The sequence below is a fragment of the Etheostoma spectabile genome, chromosome 9 (assembly GCF_008692095.1).
Source record: "Etheostoma spectabile isolate EspeVRDwgs_2016 chromosome 9, UIUC_Espe_1.0, whole genome shotgun sequence".
In the NCBI taxonomy this organism is placed as follows: Eukaryota; Metazoa; Chordata; class Actinopteri; order Perciformes; family Percidae; genus Etheostoma; species Etheostoma spectabile.
This window is the reverse complement of record NC_045741.1, coordinates 29969420-29991362: the sequence shown is the minus strand read 5'-3', so window position 1 is coordinate 29991362 and position 21943 is coordinate 29969420. Positions and strand designations below refer to the sequence as shown.

The window sequence follows — 21943 nt, the reverse complement described above, 5'->3', positions numbered from 1 at the left end:
TAGATAGATAGATAGATAGAACCATTGTTACTCATCAACACTCATCCAATATCCATCCTCTTGTTTAGAGGACATAAATTGAACTTTCCATAATCCATTCCCCTGGATTTTGGAAAACATAATTTAACTCGGTAGTTACCTTTGTTTAGACATGAGATTTTTATAAGGACTGTGCTTTATCACTCACTGCCTCAGTATATGTATATGTGCTCAGGCAAAGCTCGTCCCACATGACATTCACAAGAAACAACAGGCAAGGATCAAGGTAAGAGGAAAGCTGCTTATTTATTTTATATTTCTGCTCTTTTTAGTGCTACGTTGAGTAAATTGGTGAGTGAGATGGGTTATATGCCCTATGCATGTGCATTTGGTTAAACTGCAACATGACAGTGAATCAAAGTAAGACGTTTTCCAAGTGCAAAACAGTTTTTTTCATAGCACAGTTTACATTAATATAATTGCATTGCACAGCTGTGGCTTTGTTTTGAGATAGCAAAACACTGATAGCAAAAACTATATATTTGAGAGCTTAAAAAAGTGTTTTGAGAGAGATTTTTTTTCTCAGAAATAATTTTCTATGAGAGAATACTTTCTTTCAAAACTTTTATTAGTCTCAAACATAATCCTTTTTTGCTATTGGTGTGAAAACCTTTTCACTCAATCTTCTTTTTCTCTCTCAGATCATTTATTTTCTCGCTTGTAATAAAGACACAAATCTAACTCCATAAACTTTCCCCTTCTTTCTCTTTAAATTCTCCTCAGAGTCCCTATGTGGAGACCTTTCCGCTCCAGGAAACAGGGTTAAAGTCCCTCCCCTGCAATACTGTTAACCCTGATTAGTGTTTAAGCAGCAGCTCAGTTCATGTGAGTTTGGAGGCTGGTTAGCATGTGATCGCAGCTGCCGCAGACCTGGAATCAGCGTCAGAAGGTTAGAGCATTCTTTCAGACTTCAATAATACGACTATTGTGATTGCTCTGCTGGTTGTTCCCCCGCCGAAAATGCCTCTCTTGACATGCTCAATACACTTTCTGTAACCTGATCCACTTCCTCATGCCTTCAGCAATTCCTAAGCTACTCAATCATATGAGGTACTTTACATTGCTGTTCTCACTGTTAATAAGTTACTTGTTTTAGTTAAGTTACCAACACTTAAAAAAAAACTGTTTCACAAAACTTTAATCTTGTAGTGCCACATGAGGCTGACATGTGTGCCTCAGACTGAATTATCTTGACAACTAGTGTATGGATTGCTGTAAAATCTGTTGTTGATATTCAAGGTCCCTGGAGAGTAAATTCTGGTGACTGGATATCCTCTGACTTTCCTTGTTGATTTTTCTTTTCCACATATTTAAGAAAATAGCTAGTCATGGATGGATGAGTGCACGATTTTGGACATTCACAGTTCCAAGAAGATATATCCAAGTGACTGTGATGAACTTTTCATCTAGCACCTGCATGAGATTGACATTTATGGTTTTGAGTGAAATATCCCAACTATTGGATGCATTATTGTGTCTATAGAGGATACATTCTATAAGCTATATGATAGAATTTAATATGATCTAGTGTCATAATAAGGTCAAGATTTAAATCTGCCCAATAATTTGGTTGATGACAACATACCTACAAAAGTAATGGCATTCCCATTAGCCTCATGCTGTACTTTATTACTAGTTAGCTAACATTAGCATGCTAAGAGGCTTAAGCAAGATGGTTCCTGTTGATATTAACATTAATATGTGAGCATTGTCACTGTCACTTCAAGCATGCTGATCTTCATTCATTCATCTTTTGATGATCATTTACCTAAAAAAGTACCGCTGTGCCTAAGTACAGCCTCACAGAGGTGCTAGCATGGCTGTAAACCAGAGATCTTCAACAGGGGGTCCTGGACCCCTATAGGTGGTCCTCAGATTCCCTGCCGGGGGACTCCAAGTTATTGCTAATTTTTGAAATTTTTGCTTTTCAAGAATTCCTTAACATGAATCCAACATATTATTAGCAAATATAAATCCCCACTGATGATAAGCGTAGTGGTTTGTAGGTAAGGTAGTCACTATGGTAGCCACCCACATATACAGGTAATCCTAAGGATTCACTCTGCCACATGTATGTGTAAGATTAAAATATGATTAATAAATCCTGCCAAGAATTATTATTTGTGATAGCTTAGCGTTCTGTGCAAAAAAGGTATGTATAAAGACTTCAGGCCACCCACACGTTATTGTAGGCCCAGTTTAAAATGCAACTTAAGAGTACAGCCGGGGGTCCCGGCTCCGTCTCTCTCTAAGTAAAGGGGACCTTGGTTTAAAAACGTTGAAGACCCCTGCTGTACTCTTAGTCCTGTTTCCTCAGTTCTCAGCAATGGTTCGACGTGTGGCAGTGGTTGGAGCCGGCAGTTCTGGTCTGGCTTGCATCAAGATCTGTGTCGATGAGGGCCTCGAGCCTGTCTGCTTTGAAAGCAGTGATGACATCGGCGGCCTGTGGAAATTTAAGGTGAGTGGGGCCACTGTAAAAGAGTATCCCACATAGTCATCAAGTTGCCAGCTTTCACCTCATCTAGAAAAAATGCAGTTATATGAACTAATATTTTGTAACTTGTGCAAACCAACACGATTGATTGAGTAAAATGTCCTTATCAGGGGGATGTTGTCTTCACAGGAATCACCTGAGCCAGAGAGATCCAGCATCTATCGCTCCTTGGTGGTCAACACCTCCAAAGAGATGATGTGTTTCAGTGATTTTCCCATGCCTGCTGACTATCCAAACTACATGCACAACTCCCTGCTGCTGCAGTACTTCAGGCTCTATGCGGAACACTTTGACCTGCTCCGATACATTCATTTCCAGGTCGCCAAGCCAGGAGTGTCACTGTTTTTTCACAGATTTTTACAACATGCTGTGTAAAGTCAAAGTTTATTAATGCATGTGTGTATGTTTGTGTGACACGCATGCTTTAGACTACTGTAAGGAGTGTTGCACAAAGGCCAGATTTCTCTCTGTCCGGTCAGTGGGACGTAGTGACCATTAACAGGGATGGAGAGGAAGAGAGACATGTCTTTGATGCAGTTCTGGTGTGTTCAGGCCACTACACCCACCCGGCTTTACCCATGTCAGACTTTCCTGGTTGGTACACAAATAGATAACATATTTCAAAGATGGAGGAGTAAAGCAGGTTGATTTACTCCTGTACATCTGCTCATGCTTGCCAGAAATGTTATTCACATTTTTCCTTTGATCTGTTGCACCATCTGTCCAGGTTATGAGACGTTTGCTGGCAGGTGTTTTCACAGCTGGGAGTATAAAGATGCAGATGCCTGCAGAGGAAAGAGGGTGGTGGTGGTTGGCATTGGCAATTCTGGAGGTGACATAGCAGTGGAGATCAGTAGATCTGCAGAGAAGGTAAGACAGGAGACAAATAGAAAAGCCTCTTTGTTGTTTGGCAGAGAACCAGGGGACCTGACCTCTTCCATTGCACTGCACATAGTTATACCAACAGAATAAATGTCCCATGTATTCACATTAAGTCTTCTTTTTTTGACAGACATTTCTCAGCACACGCCAGGGTGCCTGGGTGATGGGCAGGATGTCCACTGATGGTCTTCCAATGGACATGATGGGTATCACCAGGTTCAACAACATCCTCATACGGCTTCTTCCCAACACTCTGGCCAACTGGGCCGCAGAGAGAGCCCTGAACCCCAAATATGACCACAAACTGTATGGTCTGAAGCCCAGACACGGGTGACACATTTTTCACAATCCCAGTGTGAACATGGTGTCAAGTGTGCAGACCACTGGCAAATACAAGTGTCATTTTAAATGTGATGTAATCTTTGTAGCATTATTTGGTTTGGTTGACTCCTATCATGTCCTTTCTTTCTCAGACCTTTGGACAAAAGGCCTTTGATCAATGATGACCTTCCTAGTCGAATCCTTCAGGGAGCGCTAGTAATGAAACCCAACCTGAAAGGATTCGAGGACTCTGGAGTGGAATTTGAAGATGGCACTGTAGAGGAGAACATTGACACTGTGGTCTTCTGTACAGGTTATTATGGAAACTTCCCATTCCTGCCTCCAGCTTTATCTGAGGGGCCTCACAGAGAGTTGACATTGTACAAGTAAGTATACGATGGGACAGAGTTTTGTATACATAGGGGCGGTTAACTTTTATTTTGGAAAAAAGGTAGATTTAACCTCCACATTACACAATTAGAAACTCATATCCTGAGTTAGATGTAGCTGGAGCGCTAGGATATTTAGCTGAGCTGCTGGCGGGCCTACGAATATTTCTTGGTCTGGAGCGGTCACTTCTTGGAGTCCTGTCATCACTGTGAGGTTACCAGGCAACTGGCCCAGACTTCAGGAAGTCACGGTGGCAGCATAAACCTGGTCCAGCACATATACGTAACCATGGTGTAGAGGTGCTGGTAGGTAGATTGTTTTACCTTTGTATGGAACCAGGCTAGCTATACTGTTCTTATGCTAAGCTTCTCGTTTAACTATTTCCCAAAAATGTGAGAACTATTTCTTTTAATAGTTTTAGTGAAATGCCTTTTTGATGGTCCTATGACATGGTGCTCTTTGGATGCTGTCTATAGACCTTAGTGGTCCCTAATACGGTATGAAGTCTTTTTATTAGAATTAGTGGTACTAATACTATCTGAAGTCTCTTTATATAGACTTAGTGTCCCCTAATACTGTATCTTAAGGCTCTTTTATAGACCTCAGTGGTCCCTATACTGTATCTGAAGTCTCTTTTATATAGACCTTAGTGGTCCCCTAATACGTATCTGAAGTCTCTTTATATAGACCTTAGTGGTCCCTATTACGTATATGAGGTCTCTTTTATATAGACCTAGTGGTCACCTAATACGTATCTGAAGTCTTTTTTATAGACCTAGTGGTCCTAATACTGTATCTGAAGTCTCTTTTATATAGACCTTAGTGGTCCCTAATTACTGTATCTGAAGTCTCTTTTATAAGACCTAGTGGTCCCCTAATACTGTATCTGAAGTCTCTTTTATAGACCTTAGTGGTCCCCTATACTGTATCTGAAGTCTCTTTTATATGACCTAGTGGGTCCCTATTACTGTATCTGAAGTCTCTTTTATATAGACATTAGTGGTCCCCTAATACTGTATCTGAAGTCTCTTTTAATAGACCTTAGTGGTCCCTATAACTGTATCTGAAGTCTCTTTTATATAGACCTTGTGGTCCCCTAATACTGTATCTGAAGTCTCTTTATATAGACCTTAGTGGTCCTAATACTGTATCTGAAGTCCTTTTATATAGACTTAGTGGTCCCCTAATACGTATCTGCGTCTTTTATATAGACCTTAGTGGTCCCCTGATACTGTATCTGAAGTCTCTTTCCAAAATTCAGCCTTGTTGCAGAATAACAGCCACCAGAGCCAGTCCCACAATGAGCTTTCCTTAGGACGTGCCATTTCTGAATCTGTAGCTTTTAAAACATTTAAGTTAAATGTATGATAACCAATTATGACTTTTTTACTAGCCTGTAATAAATCTGATGCAAACCTTTCAGGACACTGTTTCCTCCGGGTCTAGTACAACCCACACTGGCCGTCATGGGTCTTTTCCAGACAAAAGGACCAATCATACCTATTGTGGAAATGCAGGCACGGTGGGCTGTCAAGGTCTTTGCTGGTAAACATCATGATCTTAAAATGTACACACACACATACACACACACACAGGAATGAGGATCAAAATGTACCCGTTTCTGTGTTTTCATTTTCAAGGTTTGAGCCGTCTTCCATGTAAAGAGAAAATGCTGGAAGTCATTGAGTGTGAGAGGAAGAGAAACATGAAAAGGTACACACCATCTTCACACTGATGTCCTTTTAATAGTTCAGGAAAATCAGTCATGTTGTTCTGTTGAAGGCAGAATTGTGGTTAAAATGTTGTGTTAAAAATTATGTTTGAATGAATCTGCTCCTTATTTTCTCAGCTATAACTGCCCAAGAAAGGCGGCTCTCCAGGTAGACTTCATCCCTTATCTGGATTTCATGGCTGAGCAGGTCAGTCCAGTTCAGCCCTGCATAGAATTGTGTTACTTTTATGAGACAAAACCGTTCTGATAGACTTCCAATCACAGGTCGGGGTTCGCCCTAACTTCCTGAGACTGCTACTGAGAGATCCTGTACTGTGGGCGAGGGTCTTCTTTGGTCCCTGCACTCCTTATCAGTATCGTCTCTCTGGGCCTGGACAGTGGCCCGGAGCCCGTCAGGCTATCCTCACTCAGTGGGATCGGGTGGTTCAGCCATTCAGAACCAGAGTGGTACCAGAACCAGAGAGCAGGCCGTCTGTCCTATTTTCTCCCTGGCTGCTCACATTTGGAGCAGCTGTCACAATAGCTGTCCTTCTTTCTAAAAATGACATCATTCCAGTGCTGCAGGGTGCAGCCCAGATTGTGGACAGGTGCAAGACTTTTCTGAGGGACTAACATGATGAAAACTGGGTCCATCTTTAATATCCATAATGATTTAAGATGCACTGAAAGAGTACTTGGGTCTAAGAAATTCATGTACTGTAATTTATTTTTCTTGTTTGGCATGCAGAGGGAGAGAGACAGCCTCCCACTTTTAATGTGTTGTAAATGTGGTGTATGTAATTAATATGGTGTTATAATATTGTGAAAGTAATTGCCCTCTTCTTACAGGTGTGTCAGTTACAAAGGTCAGAAAAAGAACCTGCACACCTCCATTATGTAGCATGGAGAACATTTTAAATTGAGGCTTACCGATGCAGAAAAACATTAAATCAAAATTAAATGGTTTTGGTCACAATACACACAGTGTCAAGAAAAATGTTATGAATAGTCACATGGTTTAGGCAATCATGGAAACTAAGTTTAAGGAAATAATATGTGTGTTCCTACACGGTGAAGTGAACCATTGGGGGTGGAAGGGACTGTATACTAAAGGAGAAGAGCAATAACTTAGATATGATAGGATTAGATAAGATATCATTGGCTGAAAAGGATTGCAACAAAATATTTAATGTAATGTTAACTTTCTGTCCCCTTGTGGCGTTCCAACCATGGTCATCATCTGAGATCAATGGAAGTACCCTCAAATTGTCTTTTTTGTTTTTATTCAAATTTATGCTGAATGTTAAATCCAGCTCTGTGTCATGGCAGTGTGTGCAGTTGAAGAGTGGGCTTCCCTCCATGCACGTCCAATCGCACAACACGACAGCAGATCACACAAAACAACAGCAAATGTCCCAATAGCTTTAATGGGATTGTGCGATTTGCTGTTGTGTTGTGGGATGCACTTCAGGGCCACCGAACATTTTGCACAATGTCCCATTTCAGAATGCCTGCTAATTGGACTTGGACTTATTGCATGTGTTTATAGCAGTTCATTTTTTGCATCAAGATATTCACATGTCACGGGTGAGGTTGGGCCCAAATGCAGCACAAAACTGGCACATTTGGTACTGACCTTTGTTTACAGCAAACACTATCTTCTATGGCACTCTTGACTTGAATGTTGGGGATCTTTGATCAGGGGCATAGCACAAAATCTGGGCCCTGTAGTTTAGGTATTTTCTATGGGCATCTCCCCGCATCCACAGCTATTCATTCTGGCATCTTTTTGGGCCCTCTTCCCCTTTCCCCCCCCAGTCCGACACCCCTGTCTTTGATTGCGAAAGAGAGCCACATGGTTTGAGCCAAGGCATGCTCACACACAGACAGAATCCAGGTCTGACAAACAAGATTCCCACAAAACAGTAAAGGCTGATGCAGGAATAGTAGTCAGGCTCGTCTGCTTTCAAGGAACACGGCAAGACAGGAGAATCAAAAACAGGAAGGGGCAGTAACAGAGAATCAACCTGGACAACGCTGGAAAGCCTGGCATGTGAACGCGGAGAGCATGGAGAGGTAATGACTTGGTCGCAGATGAGGAGCAGCTGTATGACCTAAAGTGGTATCTGTCAGTAAAATATACACACCTAAAAACACATATTTTTGTGCTTTGTTCTGCATTTTGTAGGATCATCTTAAAGACGAAAACACTTTTAGGGCTCTGTCCTCTAGTCTATAGATGCTGATTCACCTTTGTTCAAACCCACATTGTGTTTTTTTTAATTTATCAGACAGGAAATAGCTTGCTTAAGGTTATCAGTATGATAATGCCACGTGTTGACCAATTCCAGTGTTGAACTGATGTATTGTGTGTTTAAATATTATCTAACTTTGCAGTTGCTGTTGCTGTTTTGATGCAAACTGCCTCCCACCCTCATAGATCTTTTGCTTATTGATACTCCAAAGGTTTTCAACAGGAATTGAGGTCAGGGGAGGATGGGGGCCACACATGAGTTTCTCTCATTTTATGCCCATAGCAGCCAATGGCACATGGGCTTTCTTTGCAGCATGAGATGGTGTATTGTTATGCATGAAGATGATTTTGTTACGGAATCCACGGTTCTTCATTTGTACCATGAAATAAAGTGGTCTGTCAGAATCTCGGACTCTTCAGGGACCCTAAAGTGGCCTACCAGCTCTCTCCCCATGATTCCGACCCAAAACATGAATTTGTCACCTCCATGCTGACGTCGCGGCCTTATTGGGACATGGTGGCCATCCACTAACCATCCACTACTCCATCCATCTGGACCATCCAGGGTTGCACAGCACAAAAAAAAAAACAGAAAAACAGCAGCTCTGGGAGGCTGTTCTGATATCCTGCAAAGAAATTCAAGCGGAAACTTTCTATAAACTCATATTTTCAGTGGATGCAAGAATTGTTAACATGTAACTAAGATGTATTTGATTGAAATAGCTTTTAATTTCAGTAAACATGACTTCCTAATGCTGCAAATTCAGCACGTGACCATTTTCAGTTCTTTACAACCTATAACATGTTTTGATTAATAATTTGGAACAGTGCATTTTAAGTTTTTTATTTTTGAAAAAAATACTGCATCATCAGGTGGTTTGTTTAATTAAATTTGACTAATACCCTAACAGTTGCTGACTTGAAAATTGTACTGTTGTTTGCATAAATTAGGAAAATCAGTGTAAAATATCATTTGTATAATCATATGGAACACTGTGTACTCATCTGTCTTTTTTATTATTTATTTTTTATATATTTTTGGGGGCATTTTAAGGCTTTATTTGATAGGACAGCTGAAGAAATGAAAGGGGAGAGAGGTTGGGGGGGGGGGGGATGACATATAATGAATGAATTTAACTCGGGCTTGCTCCGTCGAGGCGTAAACCTCTACATATGGGCGCCCGCTCTACTGACTGAGCTACCTGGGCGCCTCTCATGTGTCTTTTACCAAATTTACACTTTAATAAAATCATCCTTGATTAACTCAAGGAACTTAAAAAAAAGCTTTAAAAATATCTATATGCAAAGGAACCACTCAAACACAATGGGGTGTGAAAGACAGTCCAAAATTCTTTCCATCACACTAGAAAACAGCACACACCTTTCTTCTTACTTCAGCTGTACATCAGGTCAGAGTAAGCATTGCTGTCAGCCACTCTTCCTCTCTTCCTCCCCAGCATGGTTCAGAAGGTGGCAGTGATCGGCGCGGGGGTCTCTGGTCTGACTAGCATCAAGGCCTGTTTGGATGAAGGACTGGAACCTACCTGCTTTGAGAGCAGCCATGACGTTGGAGGTCTATGGAGATTTAAGGTAAGTGGTAAGGTATGTGATATCATCATATCACACATACATGTCATTGCTGTTTCATATTAAAAACTGTTGCCTTTGACTCTTTTTTAGTATCACAGTAATCTTGTTTGCTTCATAGCTCTTTGTTTGATAAATTCTGTATAAAAACAGCTGTTTTGGGGCGCCTGGATAGCACATTTGGTAGAACGTGCGCCCCAGGTACAAAAGCTCAGTCCTTCACAGGGGCCCAGGGTTCAGCTCCAACCTGTGGCCCTTTCCTGCATGTCATTCCCCCTCTCTCTCCCCTTCCACATGTTCAGCCGTCCCATATAAAAAAAACCTTTTTTTGACCCCCCTGTTCGACATGCCTGTTCAGAGCCTGTTCAGGACTACATTCCTTACCTGGACTCTCTGGCAGAGCAGGTGGGGGTTCGGCCAAACGTACTGTGGCTCTTTCTGAAGGACCCCAGACTGGCTCTGGAGGTTTGGCTGGGTCCCTGCACTCCTTATCAGTACCGCCTGACTGGACCAGGCCAGTGGGATGGAGCCCGTCGGGCCATTCTCACTCGGTGGGAGCGGGTGCTTCAACCTTTCAGGACCAGAGTGGTATCAGAACCAGAGACCAGAGCCTCTTCTATTCTGAGCGTAATAGTGGTTCTCTCAGGATCTGCGCTGCTGTTCTGCTTCTGCTACAATAAACACCTTCTCTCATCTTTCTTCTCTCCTCTGGCTTTCCTAAGAACTCCTCAGTAAGCTACATGATTATGTATATTCATAACATGAGGCATCAGTGAAGCAGCACACTGACACTATATCTCAAAGCAGAGCATCTTCTTCGACTTTATTGTGACAATTTGTATGAAAAATAAAGTCTTCAAAATCAACTCACTAGTTTTGGCTAATTCTGTACAGTGTTCGAACATTCTTGCCAAATATAGCTTTCATGGCACCAACTAGACGGTGTGTACAAGCCACTATTTAATATTGACAGCTGTAGATATGAAAAAACTCTGATCATTATTCCTCCATACTTAGGAGATCGAACGTATACTGTTTAATGCATGGTTACTTGAGTAAACACATAACCTTTATGTTAGAAATAAAACAGAAACTGTATATAAATAACACAAGGAATCTGTTCACTGCTTCAATATAAAGACGTAAAATGAGTAAATTGTGAACTCTTACATATATTTAATTACAAATATTAAATGTATAAATGTCACATTTAACTTCCAGTGATGTTGATTAATTGGCTGTCTAAGATGTTCCGTGAGATCATGGAGGATGAGGGATGTGTCAGACTATTATAAGCTAAGCTATTATATTATATTATATTATATTATATCCAGTTTCACAGATGAAACTCTGTTGACTTTTCAGGTCTGCACAACTGAAATAATAACACTGGGTTATACAATTTAATCTAAGACCAGATATCAAATCAAAACCAGCAGATGGAGACATAAGCACAAAGCACTTTTGCTACCCTGAAAGTGTCAATTCCATTTTTCTTCATCATATCATAACAAATGTTATTTCAAGACACTCTACAGATAGAGTAGGTCCCCACTATAATTTACAAAAGACCCAGCAATTTCCCAAAGATCAAGCATGTGCACACACACACACACACACACACACACACACACACACTGCAACAGTGGTGAGGCTGGAGATAGGTCTGGCAATGCCAGACTAGAACAGTCTCATATCAGGGTGGCCTTCTTGGTTTTAGATTGACTCCCGGGCTAAAGTCTGATGTGAGGCAGGTTCCTCCACTGTTAAAGGTCCCATGACATGGTGCTCTTTGGATGCTTTTATATAGACCTTAGTGGTCCCCTAATTCTGTATCTGAAGTATCTTTTATATAGACCTTAGTGGTCCCCTAATACTGTATTTGAAGTCTCTTTTATATAGACCTTAGTGGTCCCCTAATTCTGTATCTGAAGTCTCTTTTATATAGACCTTAGTGGTCCCCTAATACTGTATCTGAAGTCTCTTTTATATAGACCTTAGTGGTCCCTAATACTGTATCTGAAGTCTCTTTTATATAGACCTTAGTGGTCCCCTAATACTGTATCTGAAGTCTCTTTTATATAGACCTTAGTGGTCCCCTAATACTGTATCTGAAGTCTCTTTTATATAGACCTTAGTGGTCCCCTAATACTGTATCTGAAGAGAGATGGAATTTGATCAACTGTCACTTTGCTCGTTTGAAAGTCATGATGTCTCTCTCTCATGGGTGGGACAAATTCTCTGGGTGGGCAAAGCAAAAAAAGGGGAGGTAACATTGCCCCTTATGACCTCAAAAGGAGCAAGATTCCAGATCGGCCCATCTGAGCTTTCATTTCCTCAAAGGCAGAGCAGGATACCCAGGGCTCGGTTTACACTTATCACCCTTTCTAGTCACTGGGGGACCATAGGCAGGCTGGGGGAACTTATATTAATGTTAAAAAAAAATCATCAAGTTTTTTATGCCATGGGACCTTTAATGGAGTTACTGTAGTGTGGCTGTCTGGGGATTTTGTGGTCACTGGTTGCAAGTCTGAATACATTATCTACTGGACTTATTTATGGTCTAAAATAGAGATGGATTGATCCATTTATGTATTCATTTATTTCGAAGATTATTTTTAGGGGTTTTCCGCCATTAATTGTTTTGACAGAACAGGTAAGAAAGTGTAAAGTCCTGCAGGAAGCCATCCCACGTCGGATTCGCACCCGGGACCTCTGCGTCGAGGCATAAACCTCGACGCACATGTGCGCCTGCTCTACCACTGAACCAACCCGGCCACGGATTCTCTGGTTTTAAACCTAAATAGGCCACTCAGATTCATCATGATACGGACCCGTGCATAGTAAATGTAGCGTATGGTAAGTTGTTGTCGTGCAGAGCGGGCATGTGTGTTTGCTTTTCCACCAGGTCTACCCAACGCTGACGTCGCAGTGACTCAAGGGTCACTTAGAATACTCATTAATGTGCAAAACCCTCTCCCTCTCCCAGTGTCACTCCGCCCACTAGGCTACTCAGTTCCATGCAGCACGGAAACAAAGAAAGAAGAAGAAGAAGAAGGTAAGACAATATGCGTGCAGAAAGATCGGAACTTGTGAGTGCATGTAGTAGTATCCTATACAGCTACTGTAAAAAGAAAAGAAGAAGAACTTCGGTCGAGCTAAACCTGAAACTGTTGCTCGGAGATTGTTGTCACCGCCCGTGCAGAGTCGCACTGTCGGGAAAAGTCCAACTTTTGGTTGCGATTGCACGTTTCTGGAGGGTTGGCGCAGTGCTTAAAAGCTGCGTCAAAACAAGTAGCTACTTTATAAATGTGCTGAACCGATTGTGATGGATCTTTAGCTGTGTCTACATGCCAAATGTGTAATGTATTTACATTATCTGAACGCTGGGAACCCAGCTGTTCAAAAGTAAGATGATCACATTTTGGTTATCGGATTAGATCAAATCTTGAAAATGGGTTGTTCAAAAGGGAAGGAAGGAAGGAATCTGAAATCGGATTAGATCACGGAATCCAATCCTAGTTTTATTGAGGATCAAACCTTCAGTTTGTGTTGTTCAAAACTTGTGAGTAGGATTTGGATCCTTTTGATCCAAAAACAGGATTATCCTGATCCCAACAGGGGCCAGTTGTTCATATCAGTTAATCTGATCCAGATTTGGAAATCCCATTTTTTGCTGTTCAGGATCAGGTAATCCATTTTACTTTTATGCCGGTTTTTCAAAGCAACATTAGACTGTATCACCCTGATCCAGATACACAGTATTCAAGATTACCAAATCCGGATTACCAGTGCTCTAAATGGGACAGTTGTTCAAAGGTAAACTGATCGGATTTTGGTTATGAGATTGGATCAAATATTGAAAATGGGGGTCCAGCTGTTCAAAAGAAAGCTGATCACATTTTGGTTATCGGATTGGATCAGATCTTGAAAATGGGTTGTTCAAAAGGGAAATAAGGAATCTGAAATTGGATTAGATCACAGAATCCAATCCTAGTTTTAATCTGGAACAAACCTTCAGTTTGTGTTGTTCAAAATGTAGGATATGGATAATTCTGATCCAAAAATACAGGAACTGTGTATCTGGATCAGGGTGATCCAGCAGTGTTACTTTGAAAAACCGGCATAAAAGTAAAATGGATTACCTGATCCTGAATAGCAAAAAATGGAATTTCCAAATCCGGATAATTTTGATCCAGATTAAATGTTTTGAACAACTGGCCTCTGAAAATTAATCTGCAATGCAGCTCAGTAGCCTACTGTGTGTCGTGTGTTTTTAGTCAATAATCTGTAGCCCAGTCTTTTTTGTTAGGTGCTTATTCTGTTTTGAAAGTTTAACATGTAGCCTATAACAATTTATAACACTATGATGGGAAGTAGGCCTGTGTGGTGGACATTGACATGCATATTCATGTCATTTATGTCTCATAAATTGTTGCAGCAATGTTTGGGTCAGCATTTGTTACACATATTTGGTTCAACATTAAACCATTTTGACCACAAAAAAAAAAAATATTACACCATAGATACATCCATGCTGTGAGTTGATAACAAGAAACGTTCGACATTTGAAAATTTCAGCTTTCCAGTCATGCCTAAGTTATGCAATTCCAAGAAATATATAAATATTCAAATACACCGTTTGTGTTGCATAAGGAAAAAACTGCACTAGTCTTTCCCCAAACTGCATGGGATTAGCATAAAGTGGGCATGTCTGGGTACCTATTGAACCCATTGCCACTTAGAAAAGTAAGAAGTCAAGGAACCCCTATTAAACTGCCCGTTATTCCCTTTGGATTTAACCCACTTCCTGTCTAGTTTCTAATGCTATCAGTATCCCCACTCTGCTGTACTCAGCCACAGCCTCTTAAAGACCGTAATGGTGGCGCTCCCCCGGGTCTCTAAGGGTTACAACTAAACTAGAGGGTGTGCTAGTGTCCCTAATAGAAACAATAAAAAGGTTATTTCTGATAAAATGACGGATCAAACATTTTTCAGACCGATCTGGTTCATCGTCCCAGAGCTGAAGCATGACCCGTCGTGTGGCAGTGATCGGAGGAGGAAGTTCAGGTCTGGCCTGTATCAAGTGCTGCCTGGATGAGGGGCTGGAGCCTGTCTGCTACGAAAGCAGTGATGACATCGGTGGTCTGTGGAGGTTTAAGGTGGGTCACAGCACATGCAGGTTCTTTTTAATTCCACAGTTTGTTTAGTAAGTTAAGATGACCATTGGTTGGTGTACTATATTGCAGGAGAATCCAGAGGCAGACAGGGCCAGCATCTACCACTCTGTCATCATCAACACCTCCAAGGAGATGATGTGTTTCAGTGACTTTCCCATCCCCGCGCACTTCCCCAACTACATGCACAACTCCCTCATCATGGACTACTTTCGAATGTACGCTGACCGCTTCCAGCTCACCAAGCACATTCGCTTTAATGTAAGGATGCTTCACTGACTTCCTGCCTAGATTTGGATCTCTCTGTACCTGAAAGGATGCAACATTCTAACCTGAGTTTTAAATGTAAAATATTGTTTAGTGCAACACAACACGGGGTTGAATGTGAATGTATTAGCCTTTGTACTGTTATCAGCAAACTGTTATCTGTTGCTCCCTCTCTCTCTGTTCAGACCAAAGTCTTGCAGGTGAAGCAGAGATCTGATTTTTCTAATTCGGGCCAGTGGGATGTCGAGACGGAGAACAAGGATGGCAAAAAGGAGAAACATATTTTTGATGCTGTGATGATCTGTATTGGACATCACTGTCACCCCCACATGCCTCTGCATGACTTCCCAGGTACCATTCACAGGCTATACATATCATTTAGTTTACTCATGGACAAGTAGAGGGTGCTCTAGCAATATCAGAATCAACCTTTGACTCTCTGATCTAGCCTGTAATGGCAACCCAGTGGTTACATAATACTATATCAAGATAAAGCAGCCCTATGCAAATAGAATAGTGTTATGAGTATAAAGTCCTAACATTGGCCTGGTTATTTTTCTCAGGGCAAAGCTGTAAAATAAATCTTCAAAAGATTCTCTTTGTCCAGCAGTCTTTGATTATTATTATTTTTTTTTTTTTTTTTTTAGGAATTGAGACTTTCAAGGGAAAGTACTTCCACAGCAGAGACTACAAGACTCCTGAGGAGTGGAGGAATAAAAAGGTTGTAGTGATTGGAATAGGAAACTCTGGAGGAGACATAGCAGTGGAACTGAGCAGAGTCACCAAGCAGGTTGGGATGAGATGATTACATATGATGCAATGAAGTGATGAAAAATCATGAATGCATTTTGGGGTTATGTTACAGGTAACAAGAGCCAAAGCGTTTAGGTAAATCCTCTGAAATCAATTGTATAGATACAACCCTGAGTCCACCGAAAAAATGTAACATTTCTATATTAACATTTCAGATACTTCAGTTGAATTTAAAAACTATCAACATTATAGAAGATCTGATATTGCATTATTCTTGTCCCAATACTTCGATGTCAATATTGTGGCGATAGTATGGGGTTGACAATTGGTGTTTTTTCACAATGAGATTTAAGATGAATAATCTTTAGTAATGTAAATATAATGAGTAAGAAGGTAAAGATAAAAATAATAGAACAGCTAAAACAGTCTGGTAACCCAGAAAATGACATCACTTTACTGCAATGCAGCCTTTAAAACCACCTTAAGTGTTTAACCAACACTTAAGCCATTTACGATATCACGATTTCCAAAGTTTAAGACGATATCTAGTCTCATATCATGACATCAATGTAATATCATTATATTGCCCAGCCCTACATACCAGCATAACGACTGACTACCATCTCTTCCCTTTACCAGGTGTTCCTGAGCACGCGAAGAGGAGCGTGGGTTTTGAACCGAGTCGGGAACAACGGGCTGCCCTTAGATATGCAGTTTAACAGGGTGACAAATACTCTGAGCAGCTTCCTCCCGTTCGGTGTTTTCTGTAGTGTAGGAGAGAGACAGATCAACCGCAGATTTGATCACGCTCTGTACAATCTTAAGCCAAAGCACAGGTACTGTATTTGTAGTTGGGTTTTTTGTTTTGTTTTTACAATTCTATCTTTTACAGCTACAGATATTACATCTCTGACCCAAGAGAATTTGCATGGTCCCCAGACAGTAGATCTGAACAACTATGCTGCCTCCTTGACATTTCCTATGCAACCATCCGGACAGGAATTATTTGTGGTTTTCAAACTATGGGGTTGAAGGCGAGGTGCAGACGGAGAGAGGTGAGGCATAGATAATGTGTGAGGTGAAATGGACACGTGCATTCTGGTGTTCTGAAACCATCAGGAAGTCAGTTCTTTTAGTCTGGTCAGCTTATCCACATGGTAAGCAGCAGCTCATGGAGGTCCTTTTAAAGGTGGTGACACGCCACGGAGAAGGTCGGCCGTCGGTCCAGGTTGGGCCAAAGTTGACCGTGCCGTCGCCCTTGTTTTTGCTGTGTGTCCCTCACCATCGCCAGCTGGCCGGCCGCTAAATTAGTCAAATTTGACAACTTTATGTTACATACTTTTGTCACAGCATAGGAAAGCACATTGCTATCAGCAGATAAGTAACCACTTTGTTCTAGTGATGGCCGAATGAAGCTCCGTGAACCAGTGTCTTTATTTTCTTAGCCCACTAGATGGCGCTCTCTGTTCAACAAAGGATTGAGAATATACTGAATTGCAATGCCTTAGGTAGTGATGGCCAAATGAAGCTCCGTGAACCAGTGTCTTGTTTTTTGTTGCAATCCTGTGTATTCTCAACCAATTATTGAACAGAGAGCGCCATCTAGTGGGCTCAGAAAACGAAGACACTGGTTCACAAAGCTTCATTTGGCCATCACTACTTTGTTTGGCTCATTTCCTGTACCCAGTGAGTATGGAAAAGGACGAGCTAGTTAACCATCTCCTGGCGGGGAGTGAGGCAGAGTGACCGGAGGCTCTGTGCCGAGGGTAAACGCTGTGTTGTTGTATCTATCTTAGCAACTGTGTGTATACACGGTGTCCCTTTCTGAATGACTTATAGATTACTGCTGCTTGCTGGCATGAAGAGTTATTTCCTCTCACACGGGTGCAGAACGTACAGTATGTGGTAGTTGACTGTCCACTGTTGTCTTTGCATTGTGTTCAAGCTCAACTTTTCAGCCCAGACACAGACACACTCAACCTTTGTCTCCACTAGTTCTTTGCAGTCTGCCTAGTGTGTCAACAACTTAAAACCTTTAGTACCCGATTGCCGCAATTTTCATTCAAGAAATTGTATAACACACTGACTAGATAGGCTACACTTTTTTAGATTTAGTACGGCTTACCCTTGTTAAGAATATTATCTACAATGTCAATCACAAATAGTAGTCATAGCTATCATAGAAAAAAGACACTCATCATAACTTGCCCGAGACTCATTACAAAAAAACAATGACAAATACACACACTGTTGTCCACCATAATTAAACTCAGGCATAGATCATGATTATTCCCCACATAAAAGGAAGACAGAATAATTAGCATAGCAGGCTCATTATTTACATCATGTCACTTGTGGTGCATTAGATTTTTTATCTTGTTTTAATTCAAATGACTGCAGTATTCATTTGTTGTAAGATTACTAACCAGTATGAATATAAATCTCAGGTTGTTCAGCCAACATCCCACAGTGAATGATGAGCTGCCAAACCGAATCCTTTCTGGAACAATTCAGGTGAAACCCAACATCCGCAGGTTTCAGGGCTCCAGTGTGGAGTTTGATGACGGAAACGTTGTGGAAGATGTGGACCTGGTGGTAGGTTATTTGTGTATATACACGCTCAGCCACTCACATTAACAGTCTGTCTATTCTTCTGTCCTCCTCAAACCTTCATAGTCAGCAGTGTAGGTGGCCTGTGGTGTGTGACTGAGATGAGTCCTCTGTCTTGCAGGTGTTTGCCACAGGTTACAGGTTTTCCTTTCCGTTCCTGGCCTCACATGTGCTCTCAGTATCTGAGAACAAAACATCTCTATACAAGTATGTGTTTCCTCCTGAGTTGGACCGCCACACTCTGGCTATCATTGGTCTAGTGCAGCCACTGGGAGCCATTATGCCCATCTCTGAGATGCAGGCCAGATGGGCCACACGTGTCTTTAAAGGTAATAAAAGTTTAAAAAAACAACAACACTTTATCACTCATTCCTTTTACAGAAGTATTTTGTGCTAAAGAGGACAACCACTGTGTCACAATGTCTCCTTTCAAACAGGCTGTATCAAGCTTCCCTCAGTGGCTTCCATGCTAAAAGATGCCCAGTGCAAGCAGGAGGAAATGGCTAAACGGTACTGGATTTACTCAACCTTGTTACTACTGACATATTTTGGATCTGAAAGGCATCAAATCTTTGCACAACGTGTTTCTTTTTCAGATACGTCACCAGTCAGAGACACACCATCCAGGTTGACTACATCAACTACATGGATGAGCTAGCAGAGCTGGTGGGGGTTCAACCTAAAATCCCCCGGCTGCTGCTGACTGATATCCGGCTGGGACTAAAAGTAATGTTCGGTCCCTGCACGCCTTACCAGTATCGTCTCAGAGGGCCGGGGAAATGGGCAGGAGCCCGTCAGGCCATCTTCACTCAGTGGGAGAGAGTGGCTGAACCCATGCAGACCAGATCCTGTGTTGAGCCCAAACCCAAGAGATCGTTTACGTGGCCTCTGGTTCTGTCAGCTGCCGCTGTGGGCTTGGCTGCCTACGTTAACTGGAACAACCTTCCAGCTTTCCTTCAAGATCCCACTGCCCTGTTGGACAAGATAAAAGTACACCTGCATGCAAAGTGATGTGCAATTAATATTTAATTAATTATCTGATTTGATTATGACTGTATAATACATTCTGGCTTTCTGGTAGGATTAATAAACTGCATAGATTGCATGATATAGTGACTGCAGCTGTGATATAAAATATACAACATGTCCCTAATGTCAGTGTAACACCAGACAAGAGGTAAATAATTAAGTAAAAGTAGCCTATGTCAAAATTGTACTCAAACACAGTTGGACTACTTCAAGAAATATACTTTATGTTCCATCTCCAGGCTGAACCTTTAAATAAGATAATGCCTATATTAGTCAATTAACCACCTAATGGCAGCTTCAGAACCCAGCTGATGTTTGGCTTGAGAAAACTACATGAAGCAATGTATTGTAGTCCTTTATTGTGTCTCACTGAGTCATACTGGGGGTCATGTGATTAAAGCTCTCCATCTGGTTGGTTTTCTTTCTACAGATGGTATGTAGGCTACAAATGTGTGGCAGGGGCCTGAAATCAATAATCAATAAAAATAAAAAATGCCAATGAATATGGAGCAAGAAAAATGTTTTAAATTGTGTGTGTGTGTTTTAATGTAAAATGACTAAAACTAGGAAAGGGAAACATACACTAATACAGAATCCTGTTCAGCGAATTCACTTTATCATCAATAAGTTCATTATTGGCTTTGTCCGGACTTTATAACTCTATATTTAAAGTAACCGCAGCTCGTGCGTGAATCACCTGCAGACCCCGGAAGAACAATCATCCACGCGTGACTCGTTAACATTTGGGTTGCCATGTTTGGGGATACCTTTTATATGAATGTGATTTGAGGGATCAAAGATTTTTACATAGCCTATTTGAGGATGTATTTGGTTACTTCAGCTGTTCGTGTGTGGTTGTACACTTTAACACCTTGTATACCAAACTGTAACCTGTAAAGTAACGTTACGTTACCTCGTTTAAATTCATTCTGGCACACTCAAAAACCGAAAGAGACAAGCATGTGCAATGTATTCATGTCAAAAATGCACCTACTCCAGCCAACGTCGTAGTATTTTTTAACTAAGCCTATATATAATTTTCATATATTCTTACAGAAGTGTATTTACAGTGATTGTGACTTTATGTTTGCAGCTTGCCTGTTATTTTTTCTACTGCCGCTACTAGGCCCACTACGTTTTTTTACTCCAATCCGTTGAGTGTTTGCCATCACAACGGGAGAATGGTATCTGGTTAAAGCGTTGATATGCTTTATCTTCGTTATCATAATTTAGATCTACGTATATTTAAATGCAATTAATGTCAACCGGTATTAAGTGTAAACCTATCTATAATCTAGGACCCTTCTCTGATATGTGACTGAGCACCTGCAGAGGGGGTTAGTGTTGAAGAGGGGGATATGAGACGATAAATCTGGCAACTACTGTCTGCCATCTTTGATTGTGCGACAGGCCGCGGCGCGAGCGGGGCCTCACACAACTAGAGAAACGGTCTAACACGAGATAACGGGTGGGAATAGACACGGGACTAAGGCACGACCGCGTACTGGTTCCCACAGTAACGGCCGAACAAACAAGGACAGACTGGCGGCTCGGAAAAGCGCAGAAGACGTGAAACGGTAGCCGTGCATGTGGAGAGCGGTTGGTTGGCAGTCAACGAGCAAAGTGGCTAACCATCGTTAGCTGAACTGGGTTAGCAGGCTAGCCAGCTTTTGTAATCCGCCGGCTAGACACATTCGTCCACCACAAACCAGGCCGAAACCGGATTTCAAGTCAGGCCGCACAACCGCCGAAAGGACAAAGAAGGCACCGCCGGTGGCAGGTGGGTCTGCATGTCAAGCAAGGAGAAAAAGTGTTTTTTTTCCCCCCCCAGTAACTGATGCGTCGGTGTTCACATAACGTTAGCTGGTTAGCATGCTTTGGCCACTGAAGGGCTGAATGTGGATGTGATGGCGACTAGTGAGAAACGAAACCACGCTAAGCGATGTAAACTGGCGGCCTGCTCTTTTAATAGCACCATGTTGCATATTCCAAATCAAAACTATGTGTTGTTGGCTAGATCAAAACGTTCACTTTTGTGTACAACTTTTGCACAATTAAAGAGTTATTTGAGCCCGGTCTTGAGTTCCGAGCGAAGAGGGCCTCTAACGTTACTTCTCACCGGTGTGAGCCACCCAGACCACCAGTAACGTTGGTTTGATTCATGGAGAAGGATGGCCTGCAGACCCATCGTTGCCAGTGATTTACAGAAACCATTCGATAATATGATAACAATATCATCTCTGATCTCATGCCTTTTCCCCTCTAAACTGGTGTAATTGTGCTGGCGATGTATCATGTGTCATATTCTTGATTTCCATGATGTGAACTCTTAGATTAGCAGCGTCCGTCCCATCCCATTCGTGATATCTTGCAGATCCAACAGATGTGGTCCTAAAAGAGCAAATTTTTCAGTCTGGACATTAGGGAGG

The 21943-nt window shown here is 41.6% G+C and overlaps 3 protein-coding genes across 12 annotated transcripts in view; all 3 read left to right on the top strand.

Annotated features, from left to right (window-relative positions):
- The first annotated feature begins 761 nt into the window (after positions 1–761).
- LOC116695936 (dimethylaniline monooxygenase [N-oxide-forming] 2) lies at positions 762–6673 on the top strand. Of its 4 annotated transcripts, none has more exons than XM_032526484.1 (11): positions 762–928; positions 2357–2497; positions 2663–2851; positions 2962–3127; positions 3261–3403; positions 3546–3745; positions 3889–4122; positions 5550–5671; positions 5767–5839; positions 5976–6045; positions 6123–6470. In XM_032526484.1, the coding sequence occupies exons 2-11, from the start codon at positions 2366–2368 to the stop codon at positions 6468–6470; spliced, it is 1677 nt and encodes a 558-aa protein (XP_032382375.1). In that variant the 5' UTR covers positions 762–928; positions 2357–2365. The 4 variants fall into 4 exon arrangements, with proteins under 4 accessions (XP_032382375.1, XP_032382374.1, XP_032382377.1 ...); XM_032526483.1 differs by having other exon boundaries at positions 767–928; positions 2364–2497; XM_032526486.1 differs by lacking the exon at positions 762–928 and adding an exon at positions 1325–1461 and having other exon boundaries at positions 2364–2497.
- Positions 6674–12631: 5958 nt separating this feature from the next.
- Positions 12632–19939, top strand: LOC116695937 (dimethylaniline monooxygenase [N-oxide-forming] 5). Its single transcript, XM_032526487.1, has 10 exons — positions 12632–12736; positions 14677–14840; positions 14928–15116; positions 15308–15473; positions 15770–15912; positions 16515–16711; positions 18323–18470; positions 18607–18814; positions 18923–18995; positions 19082–19939. Exons 2-10 carry the CDS (start codon positions 14709–14711, stop codon positions 19494–19496), a joined length of 1671 nt encoding a protein of 556 aa, XP_032382378.1. The 5' UTR covers positions 12632–12736; positions 14677–14708; the 3' UTR covers positions 19497–19939.
- A 955-nt stretch (positions 19940–20894) lies between these two features.
- The window catches only part of prrc2c (proline-rich coiled-coil 2C), a 29954-nt gene continuing 28905 nt past the window's right edge, over positions 20895–21943 (top strand). For all 7 annotated transcript variants that reach the window (XM_032526481.1, XM_032526476.1, XM_032526479.1 and 4 more), the window contains exon 1: positions 20895–21294. The gene's annotated coding sequence lies outside the window, so the exon portion shown is untranslated. The remainder of the gene's footprint in view (positions 21295–21943) is intronic.

What these genes read in the sequence shown, in the direction of transcription:
- LOC116695936 (XM_032526485.1), top strand. Translation starts at nt 2,366, where the DNA reads ATGGTTCGACGTGTGGCAGTGGTTGGAGCCGGCAGTTCTGGTCTGGCT. An exon ending in TCCGATACATTCATTTCCAG is followed by an intron (nt 2,852 to 2,961) that starts GTCGCCAAGCCA and finishes CGCATGCTTTAG; the next exon opens with ACTACTGTAAGGAGTGTTGC. An exon ending in GGCTGTCAAGGTCTTTGCTG is followed by an intron (nt 5,672 to 5,766) that starts GTAAACATCATG and finishes TTCATTTTCAAG; the next exon opens with GTTTGAGCCGTCTTCCATGT.
- LOC116695937 (XM_032526487.1), top strand. Translation starts at nt 14,709, where the DNA reads ATGACCCGTCGTGTGGCAGTGATCGGAGGAGGAAGTTCAGGTCTGGCC. An exon ending in GCCTCTGCATGACTTCCCAG is followed by an intron (nt 15,474 to 15,769) that starts GTACCATTCACA and finishes TTTTTTTTTTAG; the next exon opens with GAATTGAGACTTTCAAGGGA. An exon ending in GGCCACACGTGTCTTTAAAG is followed by an intron (nt 18,815 to 18,922) that starts GTAATAAAAGTT and finishes CCTTTCAAACAG; the next exon opens with GCTGTATCAAGCTTCCCTCA.